The sequence below is a fragment of the Mesoplodon mirus genome (assembly GCF_964341445.2).
Source record: "Mesoplodon mirus genome assembly, chromosome: 4".
Classification (NCBI taxonomy): Eukaryota; Metazoa; Chordata; class Mammalia; order Artiodactyla; family Ziphiidae; genus Mesoplodon; species Mesoplodon mirus.
Genome location: NC_138979.1, coordinates 180499494 through 180520047, shown reverse-complemented (window position 1 = coordinate 180520047; position 20554 = coordinate 180499494). Strand labels below are relative to the sequence as shown.

The window sequence follows — 20554 nt, the reverse complement described above, 5'->3', positions numbered from 1 at the left end:
CCATGGGCCTAATGCATCTGGACTCACCGGCCTGTGAGCGTTCGCTAGAAATCACCATCCCAATCCTCTCTTTCTGCTTCATGTCCATCCATCGTTCACATCCCATTGTAAGCTCTGCTCTTTTGAGCACAGGTCTGAGCGTTTTTCTTCCTGTTCTGCAAACACGTGGGGAGCAGCTCCCTGGGGCCAGGGGCGAACTGGGGGCCGGGGGCAGAGAGGACGTCTCAGCATCCGTGCTGGGCCGCTCACGCTCGGGTGGATGAGGCAGGTGAGCAAGCAGACACCCGCAGACATGTGTGGCAAAGGCCACGGCAGAAGAGCCCCGCACAGCTGCTGCACAAAGTGGGCAGGGCGGGGCAGGGCTGGAGGAAGGGGTCATGACGTCAGGGAGATACAAATAAACTCCTCCATGTAGGTTTAACAAAGCGCGAAGACCCAGAAATCAACAGGGAGACAGCTGCCAACTTGAGTGTGTCCTGGGTATTCAGGCGGCGCAGGCGCTGCCCTGGCCTGAGTTCATGGCCGTTGAGAAGCCAAGGGTTCTTGGGGCCTGTCACTCTGCAGAGAAAACTCCACTGGGACAGGGGTTCCACGGACCACGAAAGTTTAAGAAAGTCCACAGAAAACTCTCCATCCCCACGTTGGCCTTGCTCTGGGAGATCAGGTTTTCTCAGGTGGGTAGTGTGCTCGCTAGAAACCGCCTCTTAGGGAAGCTGGGAGGATCCCATGAGCTAACACATCCTGGAGCCTGGCACAGGCTGGCCCTCAGGAAATACCCGCCCAGGGGCAACACTCAGAAGGGGTCTGCCAGAGGATCACCAGCTATGTTCCTCGGTGTTCTACAGCCTAAGTCAGACCATGGCATGTCCTGTCTCGGGCCCAGGAGGACACTAAGATTTGACAGTGGCCCTCAAGGCCACAGTGCCCCACCCCCTGATGCCTTTCTGAGCATCTCTCTCACTCTCTCCGCTTGTTCCCTGGCCTCCTCACTCTCTTTTGAACAAGCTGCGTTGTCTCCTACCTCAGGGCCTTTGCACTGGCCATTCTCTCTGCCTGGAGCGCCCTTCCCATAGGGACCTGCACGCTCACTCCCTCAGGTCCTTCTGGTCCCCACACATCCCCCCCTTATCAGAGAGCCTTCCCCTGAAATAGCCTTTCCCCCGCTTGCCCAGTTTCACTGTTTGTTACAGCCATTATCATCACCTGGATACGTTCATCCGTTTATCTTTTACTTCCTGTCTCTCCCAGCAGAATGTGAGCTGCACCGGGCAAAGGGTTTATCTCTTTTGATTAGAGTCATGTTCCCAGCCCCTACAACAGGGCTCACATGCTTAATAAATATTTGCTGAATGACTTCATAATTCTATTTATTTATATACAAGAACATCAACAGCTTGTCTCTGTATCAACATGCATGTCCCAAACCCCTTGTGGGTGCCAGGTCCTGTGTGGGCGCTGGAGGGACAAAGGTGAATGCTGTCCCCTTGAGCAGCTCTTGGTCTGGCTGAGGACAAAGACAGGCAGACATCCAGTGACTATACTTTGTGGAATGCAAAGTGGCAATGAAGTGCCAAGGTTCTGTCTGAGTGTCAAGACTGAGAGGATTTAATTCTGCTCAAGGCAGAGTCGGGAAAGATTCATGGTGGAAGGATATTTGAGTGGGGTTTTGAGAGACGAATAGGAGTTTGGAAGGCAGGCAAGCTGAGAAAAACATTGTAGATGGAAGGACCCGCATGCATACCATAAACACACATGTGCACAGATGTGTTTGTGGAACACTCACTTGGAACTTGGAGTCAGAAAGCCCAGGTTCTAGCCGTTCCCCCACCCCGCCCCATTTAGTCATTCTTTATGTGAGATCACATAGCTCTTACCCTGGGGCAGGCCCTGTGCAGGTGTGCCCCCAAAGGCTCTTGGTTTGGCACAGGAAAGGGAATTAAACAGTTTCAGATCTGAGAGAGTGGGTACAGAGGGGTAGGCCGTCCACCTGCAATACTCCTGGAAGGGAGCTGTGTGACCCACACAATCCTGGGAATGCTCTGACCCTCGATTTCTTTATCTGAGATCATGCCCTGCTTTGAGAGCAGTTCTGAAGATCATACACATGCATGGAAACTGTCAATATCACTTTATACATATGTTCACAGGGTAAGATGAATGTTTATATATATTGATATAGTTTTTCCCAGTTTTATGACTTTTCTCTGTGTAATCTAGGAGAAAGTACCCATTTTCTAGTCAGCCTAGATGCCTAACTGGCCCACATGTACTGCAAAAAATGGAATCATGAAGTAAAATTCCTCTTCCTTTGAAACCAGTAGTTCTCATATGATGTATTTAATGGAGATGGAATTGATGCTGTGAGCATTTGTCTTTAACATAGGTCATGTTGGCCCCCATGATGGGGGATGCTTCTTTGAGCTGCAAACTCTGGGTACAGGGAAACTGAATGTGGAAGATAACTTTCACCTTTCCTGTAAGACTCAGGGTCACCCTTGACAGACAAGCAAACAGAGAAAACCAACTGTGATTGTAATTGTGGTGCGTTCTATGAAGAAACAGCTCAGGATGCAGTGCTCCACGAAACAGAGAGGGTGTGAGGACTTGTACTGAGGGAGGTCAGGGAGGCAGAGGGAAAACTGGGAGCAACAGGAGGAACCAATTACAGAGCCGGAGGAGCTTAGTGCAGCCAGGGGGAACAGCATAAACAAGGGCCCTGAGGCTGTGACAGCTCCATCTGCTTGAGGAACTGAAGAAGCTAACACAGAAGGTGGAAGGGCTGGAGAGGAGGTGGACGCTGGGCAGGGCCAGACCAGACAGAGCCTGGGACAGCGGCTGATGGAGTTTGGAGCTTCCCATGTCCAGTGGCATCGCAGGGTGCAGGAGGTCCAAGGGATCAGGACCTGTGAGAGTGAAAGGAAGGAAGGATCGGGCAAAGGGAGAACTGAGCTGCAGCGTCGTCTTAAGAGAAGCTTCCGAAGACCTGTGAAAATTCCTGGATGGGATGATGCTTCAAAGCTGTCTGAGTCGGGGCAAGAGGGCTGGGCTTCCTACCTTCTCTCAGCCACTGGATGAAGGATGCCCTGGAAGACGGCATGACCTTGGGTGAAGCAGCCCTTAAGGTAAGCACTATCTGCCGGCAGCTTCCCTGGCAGCTGGGGTAACAGGTCCCTCATTCCCTAAGGAGCATCTGGATGGCACATCGACCAGAAACAGGAAGCCACCAAAGGGTTTTAAACATTTAGAAAGGTCACCCTAGCTCTTGTGTGGCAGATGGGCTGGAAGGGTTTGAGGCGGGAAGAGGAGCCAGAGATGGGGATGGGTCTGAGATGCTGTTTGGAGGTAGGACCAGGGGTGCCTCGTGGTGCAGGGGCGGAGGGAAGCATCACAGATTTTTGTAGGGGTAACTGGGTGGTACCATTTACCGAGATGGGGGAGATGAAGGGAGGAATATGTTTCTTAAAAAGAGAATCAGAAAGTCTGGTTTTGGACTTAAGTTGGAGATGCATGTGAAATACCTAAGTGGCTTTCCAGTAGGCATTTAGATCAGAGCAGATTTTTCAGAAGAGAGTTGTTTGCGTACATGTGTATCAGTCAGGGCTCTCCAGAGAAGTAGAACCAATAGGATCTATCTATCATCTATCTGTCTATCTATCTATCTATCTATCTATCACCTATCTATCATCTATTTATCTATCTATGATCTGTCTATCTATCAATCAATCTATCTATCATTATCTATCATCTATCTATCTATTATCTATCTATCGATCATCTCTCTATCATCTATCTATCTATCATCTATCTATCTCTTAATCTATTATCTATCTATCATCTATCTATCATCTATCTATCATCTATCATCTATCTATCATCTATCTATCATCTATCTGTCATCTATCTATCATCTCTATCATCTATCATCTATCTATCATCTATCTATCATCTATCATCTATCATCTATCTATCATCTATCATCTATCTATCTATCATCTATCATTTATCTATCTATCATCTATCTATCATCTATCATCTATCTATCATCTATCTATCATATCTGTCTATCTATCATCTATCATACCTATCTATCTATCTATCTATCTATGGATTTATCTCAAGGAATTGGCTCACATCATTGTAGGGGTTGGCAAGTCCAAAATCTGTAGGTCAGGTCAGCAGGCTGGAAACTCAAGCAGTAGCTGAAGCTCCAGTCTTGGGGCAGAATTTCTGCTTTTTCAAGAAACCACAGTTTGCGCTCCTAAGGCCTTCCCACTGCTTGGAGGAGGCCCACACACATGATCGAGGATGATCTCTTTTACTTAAAGTCCATCGATAGGAGATGTTTACCACATCCACAGAATACCTTCACAGCAGCACCTAGATTTGTGTTTGATTAAATAACTGGGTGCTGGAGCCCAGGCACGTTGACACATAAGATTAAGCATCACAGATGATATTTAGAGTCATGACCCTGGCTGGGATTAGTTAGGTGGGCCCTGTAGAGAGGTGAGAAGAGGGCTTAGGACTGAAGCCTGAGGAATTCCAACATTTCAGCTTCAGGTGGAGCAGGAGACACTGGGCAAGCAGAGTAGGCAGGAGTAGGCAGTGAAGAAGGTTCTGTGCCCATCAAGTCCGGGAGCCCATGGGTTAGACAAAGCCCAGCATTAGACAAAGCAGAGTGGACTGGCCTCTTGCCTGCAGGTCTTCCCAGGGCCTTCAGTATGCATCTCTGCAGCCCCACAAGAAAGATGTAGTAGTTGCATTTCTCAGACTCTTTTTTTTTTTTTTTGCGGTACGCGGGCTTCTCACTGTTGTGGCCTCTCCCATTGCGGAGCACAGGCTCCGGACGCGCAGGCTCAGCGGCCATGGCTCACGGGCCCAGCCGCTCCGCGGCATGTGGGATCTTCCCGGACCGGGGCACGAACCCGCGTCCCCTGCATCGGCAGGCAGACTCTCAACCACTGCGCCAAGCCCTCTCAGACTCTTTTGAACAATCAGGAGCCAGACTCTTCTTTTGTTGTTTTTGTTTTTGTTTTTTGAGAAACTTTCGGAAACTCTGCAGAAGGAAATAATGGCATCAAAAGAGCTTAGGGCTTCCCTGGTGGCGCAGTGGTTGAGAGTCCGCCTGCCGATGCAGGGGACATGGGTTCGTGCCCCGGTCCGGGAAGATCCCACATGCCGCAGAGCAGCTGGGCCCGTGAGCCATGGCCGCTGAGCCTGCGCGTCCGGAGCCTGTGCTCCGCGACGGGAGAGGCCACAACAGTGAGAGGCCCGCGTACCGCAAAAAAAAAAAGAGAGCTTAAACATTGGAAGGGGAGCCCTGCAGCTCTAGAAGAAAATGAGGTCAGGACTGAGTGGAAGAAAAGAATTTGGGCAACTAATGGAGTGGGGAGGGGTTGCCAAATGAGAGGTTCTCTTCTTCCGGCTGGAGGCCGAGGGGGAGGGGTCGGACTAGCCCAGAAGGCCATTCAGCTGTCAAGCTGTCAGGGGTCTCACTGCTTTGTCTTCCTCAAGGGGACTGGTACTTTGTGAAAGAATCTGATTCCAAAGCAAGACCCTGGTCCTTGAGGTCTGATGCGGAAGCCAGGGTGGGCAGGTCTGGCCGAGGAACCACGTCACGGGGGTTTAAATCCCAGCTCCATCACGGTTGAGCTGGGTGAACTTGGGCCATTTTTTATACCATCTCCTGGGGCCTCAGTTTCTTCATTATTTTTTTTTCTGGATTTTTAAAATCACTTTTAAAAATTGAAGTATAGTTAAATTACAATGTTGTGTGAGTTTCAGGTGTACGGCAAAATGATTCAGTTATACACATAAATATGTCTATTCTTTTTCAGATTCTGTTCCCTTATAGATTATTACAAAATATTGAATATAGTCCCCTGTGCTATACAGTAAGTCCTTGTTTTTTTTAATCTATTTTATATACAGTAGTGTGTATATGTAATCCCAAACTCCTAATTTATCTCTCCCCCAGCCCCCCAAGGAGACCCAGTCTCTTAATCTGTGAAGTGGGCCTCTTCTCCGAGTTTGGGGATCAGGTGAGATGGCGATGTAGCAGGCCCTTCGTTGGCAGCCAGCGGGAGCTGCTCTGGTTTCATCACTTGGCCGTTGCACAAGGCGGTGGTAGCGTGAGCACAGCAGGGTTACGTAAGCTGTCCTCTGCCTTGGCCAGGACTGGGGAGAGGAATAGGCAGGCATACTTGACTGTCCTGAGTGGGCCGTGCGGTGACTCAGCGTGGAGGGGGGCGTCCAGAGGAGCCTCAGAGCTCTGTCTTGGGCCATTTTTCAGGGTTGTTTATAAACAACGTCCCACCAAGGTGGGCTTGGTGGTGAAGCTGTCAGGAAGCTGGGAGCTGGGCCCTGTGGCCTCTTCTTAACCCGGTCTGAGACTCCTGGAATTGGCCTGCCTTAGGGGGAAGGAGAGAAACAGGGCAGCCCTGGCCCTGGGTCAGTAGACACGGTGTGTCGAGGCCTGTGGTGCACACACTGTGGGGGCCTGGGCAGCCCCCAACACGCTATGTTACCTTGAGAGAGGCCTCAGTATCTTCCCTGTGAAGAAATCTCTAAAATTCTGTAAGATGGTGTATCCCATTCTTTCTTAGGACACCTTCTATCACCAACTAGCATCTCGAAACCCCAGGAGACCTGAAGAAAGTGTCTGGTTCCCTCCTCCATTGTTGGGGGAAGGAGTGTGTGTGGACTGTGACGGGCACCTGGTGGGTGAGCACGCACTCAGAATTGTTAAAACATCTGTATTCGTCTCCTAGAGCGGCCAGATCAAAGTACCACAGACAGGGTGGCTTAAAGGAACAGAAATTTATTCTCTCATGGTGCAGGAGGCCAGAAGTTCAAAAGCAAGCACTTTCATGCACTAAGTCTGCTAACAGTTCTATGATGTGGATGCCATTACTATCCTCATTTTACAGATGAGGGAATGTAGACTCAGAAAGGATAACTGAGATGCCCAAAACCACACAGCAAATGAGTCTGAGCCAGAAGCAGAACTGGAATCCAGGTCTGCCTGATCCCAAAGCCTTGGCTCTTAAACGCTGATCTTTACATGTTCTTTACATGTATAGCTTCCCTATCATTGTCTTTGCCTTCTTAAAAGACGTCATTGGCTGAAGAGTGGAGAATATGAATTGGGAGATGGTGGCAGTTAATATCAGAGATGGGGAGACCAATAAGAGATGATGATTAGACATAGAAAGAAGCAGATAGATCCAGGAAATACTTAGGTGGAATGTAAAAGAGGTGCTGATTCACTAGGTGTAAGGAAGAACAGAGAAGGGTATTCCTCTTTACCATGAGCCCCAGGTTTCTAGCATGGATTGATGGATGTGGAGACAGAGCAGTGTCATTTCTGTAGACACAGAAAGCAAGTTTTTTTAATAAATGAATGAGTGAATGAATGCATGAATAATGAAGGGACCTCAAAATGGAGTGGATAATGAGTTCCCCGTCACTGGTAGTATGCAAGCTGTAGTTAGACAACTGTTTGATCTAGACCTTGTCAAATGGAAGGCACCTAATAGATATATATCACATGCATGGATGATTGAATTACAGTCATCCTTATGATTCTAGGGCCTCATGGGGCCTCATGCGCACCTGATGAGTGCTTGGTAATGAGTCACCAGTGTAGGAATATGGGATGGGAGAAAATATTCAAACCCTGTTGAAATTCCTTAGATTGTACTTGAGTATATTTTAGAATGTACCTTTTAATACATGTAAATAAGTGTACGTATTGGGTACATATAATCAAAATTTTTTTACTTATATGGATACGCAATTACAATAGCTTGGACACCACTGACTTATAGAAGCCCTAAAGTAGGTTGAGTGGAAATAACTGGAACCCCCAGCCCAAAGACTTCTAACCACCACGGCAGTGTCTGTGACAAGACTCAGGTTTTCGGGAGTTGTAACAAATGAAAGAACTGCGCAAAAATGCCTCATCCCTTTATTATGCTGGACAAAAACACATGTTTATGCAGTTCATCCATTTCTCCCTGTTTGCGAAATGCTTCCTCTTTACAATGTAGTAGCTCTTTGGACCTTTCACAGGACAGGTGTTCTTTATCATGGTAGCAACACAACCCACGGGGCAGCTCCCTTCCCACAGACCGATTGCTCCTTAGCCCACGGGTGGACCCTAAATGACCATTAGGGGCCCAGGGCTGTGATGCGGCTCTGCTCATAGGAGACCTTCAGACCATACACACCCACTGATGAATCAGTGGTACACATTCCAAAGCCCAGCCTCCTTTTGTGTTACCTCACTCACAATATGCACATGCTTTAACTTCATTCTAATACTAAATGGTTCCTGCTTCTTTCTAATGCTAAATGGTTCCTATTTCTTATTTCCTCTGTTTTCTTTCTCCAGCTAGAAGTGTGTATGTTTATTTGGGCATCGGGGTATGAGCAGCACAAAACAAAGGCTGGGATGGGGAAGAATCTTCTGTGACTCTTTTTCTTTTAAAATCCAGAGCTGGATTGGGCAGTATTTATGGGCTCTTTGCCATCTAAATCCTCCTGGTCCCCCAGGTTCTATCCTCTCCAGAGAGACAGCCCGCTAACAAATCACCCATTTACTGATCGAGTGAGTGCTTCCAGGGCGCTGCCTGCATTACGCGTCCCGAACTCCATTGCTACTGAGCGTGCCTCCCTGCCTTGACTCTGAGGGCTTGATGTTGGCGCCTGGGCGGTGCGTTCTCCGTTATCTCCACGTGGGCCGGCCACAGAAGGCAGATTATAAAACGTGTAGAAAAAGAAGAAACGAATTCTGCCTGGAGGACCTCGGGCTTGGGGCTAGGGCTGTGTCTTAAGCCTCTGGCCAAGGATGCTGGTCCAGCTTCATCCTGCCCGACACCTGGTACCGGCTTTCCGCCCCGTCCATCACTGCCCACTCCGCCCTTCGGCACAACGACCCGCCCCTGCCCCGCCCACAGGAGGCAGAGCCGCGGACCCGTCTGCAGCTGCGTCTTTGGGCAAATGATCTACGGGTTGGGGAGGGCGTTCTCCCACCTCCACTGAAGATGCTTGTGTGTGCGCGTGCTCGCGTGTGTGTGTGTGTGGGCACGTTGATGCGAAGGACAGGTGGTGGAAGGGAGCTAACACTGAGCACCTAGTATGTGTCAGACACTGATGGGCGCTTTGCACCACACCATTAGCTACCGATTATCCTCTACGGCCCTTTTGCTGAACCTGTGTCTTTCTCCTTATAATAAATTTATTCCTGTTCTGTGGGCGTAATAATGCCTCACATTTACCTTTCATTTGTCAAAGTGCTTTTATGCCTGTTAGCTCCTTTAATCCCCCAACAGCCTCGTGTTACAGAGGAGGAAACCGAGGCAGGGACACAGCCACGTGCAACTAGTTAGAGGCTGAGCTGGGGCGGCCTCTCCTCACCCCTCTGCTCTGCCCGCCCACTGTGCCTTGCTTGACCATGTCTAGAACAGCCTTCTGGTGGCTGCAGGTGCTGCCTTATCCCCACATGAGTCTGCAAGTTCCTTCAAGACCGAGACTGTACTTTCTTTTTCTTCTCTTACCCACAGTGCTCAAGGCTGCATATACAGCACGTGCTGGATAAGTGCTTATTGGGTTCTTCTTTGGCACAGACCACTTGTCTTTCCATGAGGGGAATGAAAGAATCCTGGTCTCCGGGTTCACACCATGGATCTCTCAGAGTTTAACCTTCATTAACCTGAGAAATCATCCTCCAAAGTCCTAGCTGAGTGGATTAAAGAAACCCAAGGCAAAACTTCAGCCGAGCCCTGCGTGGGCACTCAGCAGCTGCACCAAAGCTGGCTGGCATTTCTGGAGATCTGAGCTGTCATGCTGGGGCAAGGTGGGACACCACAAGGGAGGGAAGCTCGGTCACTCCTGTCCCTGCCCCCAGGCTCCCTCCACTCCTGGGAAGCAGCAGACTGGTCTAGAGGTGGCGGCAAATAAGAACAATAATACTCTTGTGTTTCTGGAGCCCTTGGCTGTGTCCCAGATCACTCCAACCTCACAGCCTTGTCATCTGCAACTTGAGCCGGGAAGGAATTTACTGGAGACACCGACTCACTGTCCAAGGTCACACTTGGGATTCCTTCCATTCCTCCTGGGGCACAGCCTGAGAATCACTGTGCAACAATCGTCACCCGCATTAGTAGCCCTGGTGACATGTGCTCACCGGCTGCTTCCCACCCACTACGACAGTTTGTGAATCTGGCGTTCCACTGAGAGGGAGGTCCTCAGCGTGCCCATGGAGTTCTCCTTCTGGCTGGGCTCCGCCCCGCAGCCCCCCTGCCAGCACAGCCGCCCGTACACCTCCCGCGACTTCTTGCGGAAGCTCTTGCCCACGATCACGTACACCAGCGGGTTGAGGCAGCTGTTGCTATAGGCCACGTAGGACGCGATCTGCGTGAAGACGTCGACCACGTGCTCGTCCCAGCAGCTGGAGAGGACGTCGAGGCGCTGCAGCGTGTCCAGGAAGGTGCTGATCTGGAAGGGCAGCCAGCAGACGATGAACAGTAGCAGCACGGCCAGGACCAGCACGGTGGCTTTCCTCTCCGTCTGGATCTCCTTGAACTTCTGCATCTCGTTGTTGCGCAGCACGCGCATGATGTGCACGGTGCAAAAGGTGATGACGCTCAGCGGCAGCAGGAAGCCCACGGAGTTCAGGAGGCTGTTGGTGAAGACCTCCCAGCTGCGGGACGGGTAGATGATGATGCAGGCGGTGACGTTGTGGCCCTCGGCCCTGTACTCCTGCATGGTCCGGAAGACCAGCATGGGCAAGCTCAGGAAGAGCGTGCAGCCCCAGATCACCAGGCTGTAGAGCCTGGCCCAGCGCACCCCACGCATCCGGCCCATGGACATGGTCTTCACCAGGGCCAGGTAGCGGTCAATGCTCACCAGCATGAGGAAGCAGATGCTGCTGTAGAGATTCATGTAGAGCACGGTGCTCACCACGCGGCAGAGAACTTCCCCAAAGAGCCAGTCGAAGTTGTTGGCGATGGTGATGGCCCAGAAGGGCAGCCCGCAGGCCAGGAGCAGGTCGGCCGCGGCCAGGTTGCCCAGGTAGACCTCCGCCACCGTGCAGCGGCTCCTGTGCAAGCAGAAGACGCTGAGGACGAAGGCGTTCTCGAGAGCTGCCAGTATGAAGAGGACCCAGAGGAAGGGGGACTGGATGGTGTTCAGCCAGCTCCACCAGTCAGAGTCGACACAGCTGCTGCTCTGGGGAGGGGTCCCGTTGAGAGCAGGTTCACGGACTTGCGAGGTGACGTTGAACATTTTGGCGCTGCAGGAAAGTGGAAAAGAGGCAGTTACACCTCAGGGTCACAAGAGAAAGGAGAAACAACTGATGCAGAAGGAGAGGGGGATGCTTCCAGACGGCAAAGTCAGGGGTGAGACTCAGACCCTGTCTGTGCAGTGTTCAGAGGCAGTTCAGGCACACCTGTGTCCCCAGGGTCTTAGAAAGGCGTCTCTGCTCCTTGGGCTTAAACTGAGAGCTCCTGTTCTTCGCCTCCAGGCTCCCCTGGGATGTGTACTTGACCAGCATCCATCACCCAGACTAACAAGCATGAGTGTTAGACCCTGGACCTCCTCGAAGTTTCCATGATGGGAGGATACACAGCACATTCCTTCCTTATCACAGGGCCACCCCCCCGCCAGGGGCTCTGGTCTCTTTCAGCCTCTTGTGGCCTGGCCATGGGTGAGCAATTTATTAGAAGCGAAAAGTGATATCATGTCAGACAGGGAGATTCCAGCCTGGCTTGGAGACCACTGTCCACCTGCCCACTCCCTGTCTCTTCCGGCAGAGGGCAGCATCTTGCTTCCGTACCTTCCGTCAGTGGAGCACTGATGATGAGCAGCGGTTGCTCGATGAAAAGGGAGGGGAAGGGGCTTTGGAGCCAGACAGTCCTCTGGGTTCAGTCCTGGCTCATTCATTAGCTGTGTGACCTTGGGTAAGTTAATGAACCTCTCTGAACCTTAATGTTCTACCTTGTAAAATGGGAATAACAAAATCTTCTCAGGGTTGTTGTGGTGGGGACCTGAGACAAGGTGCAGAAAGCCCCAAGCACTGCACTTGATTCAGTACACATGAATAATTACCTGTTTTTTGCAAACTTGTTAAAGTAACCAGTGTCAAACCCCAGCACCGCTGTTGGCAGATTCTTGCTCTTATATTGGTGGTTTCGTCATTAACCCACTGGCTCCTCTTTCACTCTGAGACTCAGACCAGCGGTGAGACTCAGACCGGGGGGCAGTTAGTTCACTTTCTGGAAGTTCCCCTCCGACTTCAGCAAATAGGCACGGGGTTTTGATAGACATTGGCTCCAACCCTAGCTGTGTTGTCTTGGGTAAATTGCTTGACCTTTCTGAGCTTCCACCTTATTGTCATAGAGTCTTGCTCTCTCCCTGGCTTGCCTTGCATGGCTCTTGCAAGGTTTAATCAAAGAGTAGGTATGAAGACACAGTGAAAAACTAAAAGCACAATGCAAAGGGCAGGACTAATTGGGCACTTTCCTAGTGCTCCGTGGGGTGGATGAAGGAAGGTGGAGGTGGAGGGGCTCTTCCTGGGCAATTGATTGTTGGGTAGGCTCGTGGGAGAGGAGCTGAGCAACAGATCATGGGAAAGAATCTGCTGATTGTCTCTGGGATTTCCCAGAAAATGTCCTGGAGCAGCTGGCTGGCTTTGAGCGGCCAGACTGGAGATGTGTGATGAACTCATTCATTGATGCAATTTATCTTTAAATGTTTCTTGAGCATGTCCTCTGTGCTGAGCTCCACCTTGGCTCTAGGGACCCAGAGGGGAACACCACACGTCTCCTGCCCTGCCCAAGCTCCCAACACCTGCGACCCAGTGTGCGCGATGAGTGCCGAGGGGTGGGAGGAGGGGCAAGGGACACAGATGTGGGGGGAGGAGGTTGGAGGTAACTCTGGAGCTGGGTCTCAGAGGATGAAGAGTATGTCAACAGGGGCCAAGAAGGAGGGAGGGCAGATCACGCAGAAGGAGCAGCTTGGGCAGAGGCACAGGAGTGGGGAAGCCGCTGGTGTGTTCTGGCAGGTGGACTAGATGTTGGATGGGGAGGTGGGAAGTGGCAAGTGATGGGGTTGAATAAGGGGATAAGGGCAGTCTTCAGTGGGTGCTGAGAAAGTGAGGCTTTGTCCCTATTGGAAATACGCTCTGGAAAGGCCCTCCTAGTGGATGGTGGTTTTAATATGTCCACAAATTCTTCGATACTCCTCCTTTCAAAGGGTGGAGTCTAAGTCCTCTTCCAGTGAATGTGGCCAGACTTAGTGACTTGCTTCCCACCCATGGTGGCAGTGACAGTGTGTGACATCCAAGACGGAGGCATAAGAGGCTTTGCAGCTTCCTCCTTGGCTTCTTGGGTTGCTTACTCAGGGGGAGGCTAGCTGCTATGTTGTGAGGACACTCAAGCAGCCACATGGAGAGGCTCCATGGAGAGGAACCGACTTGCCACCTTGGTCATGGATCCTCTGGCCCCAGTGAAGCCTTCGGTTAGATTCTGTTCCCTCAGCCTGTGAGTCTTCCAGCTGAGGCCCCAGACATCACAGAATAGAGACAAGCCATCCCCACTGGACCCTAAATTCCTGACCCATGGAAACTGGCAGGCTTCTCTGCAGAGCCTCTGAAGGTAAGACCTCCCCTACACGGTCCCCTTGGTCCAGGCTTTGGCCCAATTTCTGCAGGTACAAAATACTTGTTTCCTTAGCGCCCCAGACCTGGGGCACTGTCTCTCATGGTCCAGCTCTCTAGACACTCAAGTGTCACACCACATGCTGCTTGTTAATTTCCCCCCCAAGGTAGTCCCTAGCCAACGGGATGGCACCTGGCCCATACCTGGCTCTGAGAAGCCACAGGATCGTTAGAAGGTGGCCTGGGGAGTGCTTGACCGGGAGTTAGAGGGCCCGTGTTCCATGGCCCCAGCTGAGATGGCCATCTGGTCATGTCCATAGTAGGTCACACCTGACACAGGACCTAGAGGCCCGGCTGGGCCCAGCTCCCCTTTGTCTTCCTAACCCTGCCCCCCTCAGGACTGACTCTCCCTTTCCTCTGCTTCCACTCGGGATCAATTCCCCCCACATTATCTCTTGAGAGTGTTCAGACCTTCCCCAGAGGTCAGCCTTGTGCTGGAGACGTCCCATCTCCATTGGAGACATGCCACATCTCTGTCTGATTTCTTGTGTTGACTTCAGAATTTCAATCTCTTTCTTTTCACGTTCACCTGGGGTCATTCACACGTGACCATCTGTGTAGTGTGTGCTTCTCCTCCTGCACACCCCTCCCTCAAACATAAAAATCCACTCCCTCTGCCCCCGACAGGCCTTTGGGGATTGGAACACCAGCCTCACCAGCCCTTGAGAACTTTTGTCTTTGGGTTACCATTGCCTGTTGCTTCAAGTGTTGGCCCGGAGAGGAAGGGCGTGCTCTCCTAGGTGTTCTCCAGCTTGTCCCCTCCCCTCTGCCCCATAAATAGTAAATCGAGGAACCCCTTTGACTCAGCTGAAAGAGGCAGTGGTGGGCACAGCGTCCTCATGAACAGATTGGATCATTGATCTCTTCCAGGCAGAGAACACTTGGACTCAGAGGGGGACCTGAGTAACGGCCTGCCCAGGCTGACTGGAGGAGAAAAGACAGTTAGGTGGTGGGACTGGGGACCATAAAACACATGAATTCTCCACTAGGGAAGAGAAATGGAGGCCTTCACTTAACAAATATTTATTAAGCATCCATCACACACTGGGTGCCAGGACGTAATGTGAGAACAGGCACAGCGTCTGTCCTCCGGGGGCTTATGGTCTCATGGAGAAGCCAGACATAACTCAATCACTAAATTACTGAAAACTGACATAAATCCTATGAAATAAAATGCAAGGTCCCATGACAGCATGGAATGTGGGGTTCTAATCCAGCCACGGGCAGGGGCTGAGTGGATATTTATTATGAGACCCGAGGGGGAGCAGGAGTAAGCTGGGTGAAAGGATGGTGGTGGAGGATGTCTGGGCAGAAGGAGCAGCAGGTGCAAAGGCCCTGGGGCAGGAAGATGCTGGGTGTGGATGTGTGTTAGGCCCTGGTGGCTGGATTGTGGTGGGAGCAGGAGCAGTTGCTGCCTGTTTTTCTAGGCACGGGATGATGGAGACTGTAGAGGACCGATTCCAGAGGTGTTTAAGGAGGAACACTGACATGTCTGGAGCAAAATTGGACATGGAGAGGTTGGAAATGAGGGTAAGGAAGGGATCAAGGATGCTGCTACCCCCGTCCCAGGGCTGCTGTGTCCTATGAAGGGGATGAATGGGAAGGGCTAACTTGGAGAGACAGGATCATGTGTTTAGACTTGAACCTGTGAAGTTTGAAGTGCTTAGAGACTTGCACGTGGGTCTGGAACTCGGGGAGGGGGCTGGGCTGGAGGACAGGCTCGTCCTGATGCAGTGGAGATGAATTAGACACAGGATCTCCAGGGCCTTCGAGCCTAATAGACAAATACAGAGGAGTGTTTCTAATCCACAGCTGTGGTCAGTGCTGCAACGTGCTCTCAAGTTCTGAGCCGGGTCCTCACCTGAGCCCCGGGGAAAAGTGACGACCTTTCTGCCCCATGGGGCTTGCACTGACGCAACCTCCCTCTCCCTCTTCAAGTTCAACTGCACTCTCATCCAGAGAGGTAGGCATTGGCTGTACGCTTGCCTTGCAGAGGAAGAAACGAGGTGCAGAGAGGTGGGGTAACTTATCCAAGTGCCATTGCTGGCAAGAGGTGGAGGTGGGACTTCAACCCTTCTGGTGCCAGACCTGGAGCTCGGACCAGTATCCCATGTGACCTCTGGCTGCTGTCTGGGAAGGGTGTGAAAAGCTGGGCACATGCATGTGTGTGTGTGTGCGTGTGTGCGTGTGTTTAGCCACGGATCTGCCCTGCCCTAGGTTTCAGCAGCTTCTCAGCTAGAGGAGTCTGTGCAGACCCTGCACACCTGGCTTCCAGAAGCCCAGCTCTCCCAATGCACTTGTGGGAGGCGGAGATCAGTTAGCAGACAATTCTGGAAATTTGAACACATTAGGAAAAAAAAAAAAAAAAACTGGGTTGGTAAGCAGGAAATAAAGCCAAAGATCTTCAGTTAACACCCAGAAAGTGTTTCCCCAAACCCCCAAGCTGAGCTGAGGTCAGGATTTAGAACTTGCAAGAGATGCAATGCACAGCAAGTCCTTTTGATTTTTCGAGGAGGGGGGTTAGGGGAAGGAAAGAAAGACCTAGTAGAATGCTTTTCTGAGGCGCCCTGCTGGGCCCATGGAAAGAAAATTCAACTAGGGGTCAGAGGTCATGTATTCAGATCATTCATTCCTCAACAGCAATTATTGAGTGTTTTTCCGGTGCTGGAGATTTGGTGGGGAAGAGTGAAGCCGAGCTTCCCCTGCCCCCATGGGGCTCTCTGTCCAGCCGAGGGACCTCAGGCTGCCTGCTGAGGTCACCATTTCCACCAGGACAGTGACAGCCGCATAGCTAACCCAGGGTCTCCCAGCTCGGTCACCCTGGGGAGGTGGCAGCCCTCCCTCTCTGCCCTCTGTTATGGGTCTGCACGGCCAGGTGTCCCCAGATCTGGCAGGATCAGCCCAACTGGACCCTAATTGTTTGCTAAGGACTGTCAACATTGCTTTCCTGTTCAAAACAAAGTTGAGGGCTTTTCTCTTTCAGATGTGCAGAGAGCAGGTAGTTTGAGGACCAGGGAGAATGTAGGAGTCTGAGGCGACTCTAGTTCCTCTGCATCTGTTTTGGATGCTCCACATGTGGGAGCATCCATCACCCCCCGCTTCTCACCAGCCCTGTCCCGGGAGTGCGGGGACCACTCCCTGGGGATGAGATGGCTGCCATCTGGCTTCCCATGGGTTTTGGCCCATGGGGGGCACCAGCAGGAGGCCAAGGGAGGGAGGAGAATGAGGATGGGGTGCCGGCTCCCAGCTCCCTCCTTTGGGGGCCTCCAGGGGCTGGCTGAGCCTGGCCCCATTCACAGCTCCTATCGGGGCCCTTTCCAACTCGCTGTCCAGTGATGCTGGTAAGTGCCACCTCCTCTTGCCGCTCAGGCCTCAGGCCCGGAGGGAGGGAGGCACGAGTGGGTCGTCTGCCGAGGCCTCTGCTGCTCTAGCTCTGAGGCCCTGGCAGTGTCCCCATGCGCTGTCTACAGGCAGAAAATAGACCCTCTGTTAAAATTCTCTTCCGCCACCCAGTATTAGCTGGTCTGAATGTGCCCTCTCTTTCCTACTGGACCCTGACTAATATATCTTGGGATTATAAACTCAGATGTCAGAGAACTATTTAAGGGACTGTCGGGAGGAGGGCGCGGGCGTGGTGTGGCGGGCACGTCGGCGCTGAGGGTGGTGGCGATCAGGTGTGAGGTTCTGGGTGTTATTTGAGGGAGTCCCCTTAGCCCCCTGGGCCTCGGTGTCCTCGCCGACACGGCTGGGGGTGGGAGCGGTGGTCGGGCAGGGGGATGGACCCATGCCGCCTCCCGCCTCTACTCTGATCCTCGTGTCTGGGTCGGGGCGCTGGGCCGATGACTCCGCAGCTGGGCTTTCCCCTTGTTTTGCAAGCTGATGCTTTAGAAGAAACATCCAACATTCTCCCTCAGAAATTGGTCCAAGAAGACTTACTTTAAAAGTATTTCCTTTGGTTGAATCACATAAACACTGGCTCTTGGTGCTTTGGAGAGTATTTCCATTTTAGTCTCCAAGGGAGTCTATTTTGGTTGCCCAAGAATCCATGTCTGAGGGCTCTGCGGCTGTGGCCACCCCAGGACACACAGTGTCACTTTCTCAAGGGCCAGGATTTGCCTTGTATGGAGCCCCTGATCCTGTAGCCAACTCATGCCCCATGTTTTGTGGCGGTGTGTTGGAGATAGGAGGTATTTCCCAAAGCGAAGGTTGTGGACTGGACGGTAAATAACCTCGAATCATTGAGCCACTCCTCTGGGTTAGCCCTGGAGAAAGTGTCTTCAGCACCTCTCTGGTGTTTATAACCCACCTTTCAACAAACACAGCAGGCCCAGCACCTGGGCTGGCCCCCAAATCTAGCCAGACTTTAACCGGATTGTTTATGGTCCATTGTATTTATTTTTACAGGCTTTTTTTTTTTGGTGACAGATGATACTCATTTCCCATTTAAGTTGGTGATATGGAGTTACCAGTTCAGAAGTGAGCCGCTATTAAAGAAGTAACTGTACAGGTGACATAGATGTCAGAGCCTGTGCATGGAATGACCGAATGAGGGAAACACAGTCTGAGGAGTCTAGCTGGAAACTCACGTCACAAACGGGAAACCCAGCCCCACGGTCAGGCTTACGGGCTCTGGAGCCAGAGCTGGAATTGGGTCCCCCTCTATCGGGTCATTATTTAACCTCGTGGTGCCTCGTTTTTCTCAACTGTAAAATGGGGGCTAGTATAAAAAGAGCCCTCACCACCAAGGGTGGCCGTGAGGACTAGATGAGTGAATCCATGTCCAATGCATGAAGCATGTGGTGAACGTGTCCAGGATGGGCGCTGCTTCACCCCCGCTCCCCAGGGGTGCCTGTCTGCTGCAGGAGCCCCCCACGTGGCCTGCTCTCCCACCCACAGCCCAGCTGAGGTTTTCAGACACAGCTCCACAGCTGGATGGAGAGATGAGTGTGTCGCTGGGACATCACCAGCCTGCTGATCCAGGGGAACCCTTAAGACCACACAGTTCTATCCTGTCGGGAGGGCGGTCCCCTTTCGCCTTTGGCATCCCCTCTCACAGTGATAGCCTTCTGTGTGTGTCTGTGTGTGGATACACGCATGCTCCTGTCCCGTTATATTAAATACACCTGCCTCGCTCGTCTTTCCACCCTCTGCCGTGCCTGCTGCTGTGTTTTGCACATCCCAGTCTCTTGGAAAATATTTACTCCATAAATAAGTAAAATCTCTCAGACCACCCAGCAAATTGGAGTCAAGGCCAGAGCTACAAAGAACCAAGGTCTCCCAAATCTCAGCTCAGAGCCCTTCCCTGGACTTCTCCCCGGAATAAATGTTTTCCTCTAAAATCTGCTTTATGTGATCGCTGATTACGGATGCTGTCTGTAGGGAGAAGTGTGGCCTGAGTACAGTTTCCAAGGGGCTTTTTCGCCTTTTCCCTGAGAAAAGGTCAGAGCTGTCTGTCGGGGAAGGATGGGGTTCTGGGAATTCAACCTCGGTTCCAGGAACACCTAAAGAGCTGGATCAGAAGATCCATTCAACCTTAGACGTCCGTGTGGGCCCTTCTTGTGTTTGGACACTTTGTGGGCCTGGAATGTTTTGGAAACACGGAGGTGGAGGTGGGGTGGCGGGAAGCGGGGGGAGCCTTGAGAAGCAGAGCCCCTCTCCGCACCTGCTTTCTGCAGCCGAGGACGGCGTGTGCCTCCCTGACTGCTCCCCCTCACACACCGCCGGCTCCTGCTGGGCTTCATCTGTTTCCTGTTTCTTACTGTTCGCTTATTCTGTTCAGCACATCCTGCTTCCCTCACCTCGGGTTCTGTAGTTTTAAGGAATGAGCAACTCTATCTGATCTCCTAATACCACTCCTTCCCCTTAAAAAAAATAACATCTCCCTTTTTGTCTTAAAAGATAATATGACCACAGTAAAGGGCATTTAAAAATACTAAAACTTGGGACTTCCCTGGTGGCACAGTGGATAAGACTCCATGCTCCCAGTGCAGGGGGCCTGGGTTCGATCCCTGGTCAGGGAACTGGGTCCCATATGCTGCAACTAAGAGTTTGCATGCCACAATGAAGGAGCCTGCCTGCTGCAGCTAAGACCCCGTTCAGCCAAATAAATAAATAAATATTAAAAAAAATACTAGAATCTCTCAGAGTTCTATCCCCAAACAGCTCTTTTTATATCCACACTCAACCAGCTTTTCATCTCCTGTAGAATATCGCATCAAGGGGATTTTCCCATGTGGTTCCATTGCTGTCATAAGGATGCCTTTAAAAGAATGCATTGTATTGGTATATTGTGGTTTATGAAACCATTCCTCGATTCCGATCCCTTCGTATGTAATGTATTTCCACGGGGCTCCGTCAGGATGATCCCAAGGATAGTTCTCACGTTCCCACCACCTCTGCCTTTGCTGGGGCTGCCCCTTCTGCCTGAGTGCCCTTCTCGGTCCTCTGTCTGAAGGTGACACCAGCTGAGTCACCAACCCTTCCACGGAACCTCCTCCTTAAGTGCCCTACGATGGCTGGTTTTATGTGTCAGCATATCTAGGCTACAGCCCCCAGTTATTCAATCTACTACTGGTCTAGGTGTCGCTGTAAAGGCATTTTGTAGATGTTATTGAAGTCCCTCATCAGACTTTACGTAAGGGAGATTATCCTCCAGTATCTGGGTGGGCCTGGCTTAATCAGTTGAAAGGCCTTAAGAGCAGAACTGAGGTTTCCCAGAAGAAATTCCACTTGGGAACAGCAGCTTCAGTGCATATCCAAGAGTTCTGGCCTGCCTCTCCTGACCACCTTACCGATGGATTCTGGACCTGCCTAGCCAGCCCTGCAATTAAGTAA

At 51.4% G+C, this 20554-nt stretch overlaps 1 protein-coding gene across 1 annotated transcript; it reads right to left on the bottom strand.

The window, feature by feature from the left end:
- Positions 1-10206: 10206 nt before the first annotated feature.
- BDKRB2 (bradykinin receptor B2) lies at positions 10207-14577 on the bottom strand (the record flags this gene model as incomplete). The annotated part of the gene is made up of 2 exons (XM_082618194.1): positions 10207-11296; positions 14528-14577. The coding sequence occupies 2 exons, from the start codon at positions 14575-14577 to the stop codon at positions 10207-10209; spliced, it is 1140 nt and encodes a 379-aa protein (XP_082474320.1).
- Between the last annotated feature and the right edge of the window lie 5977 nt (positions 14578-20554).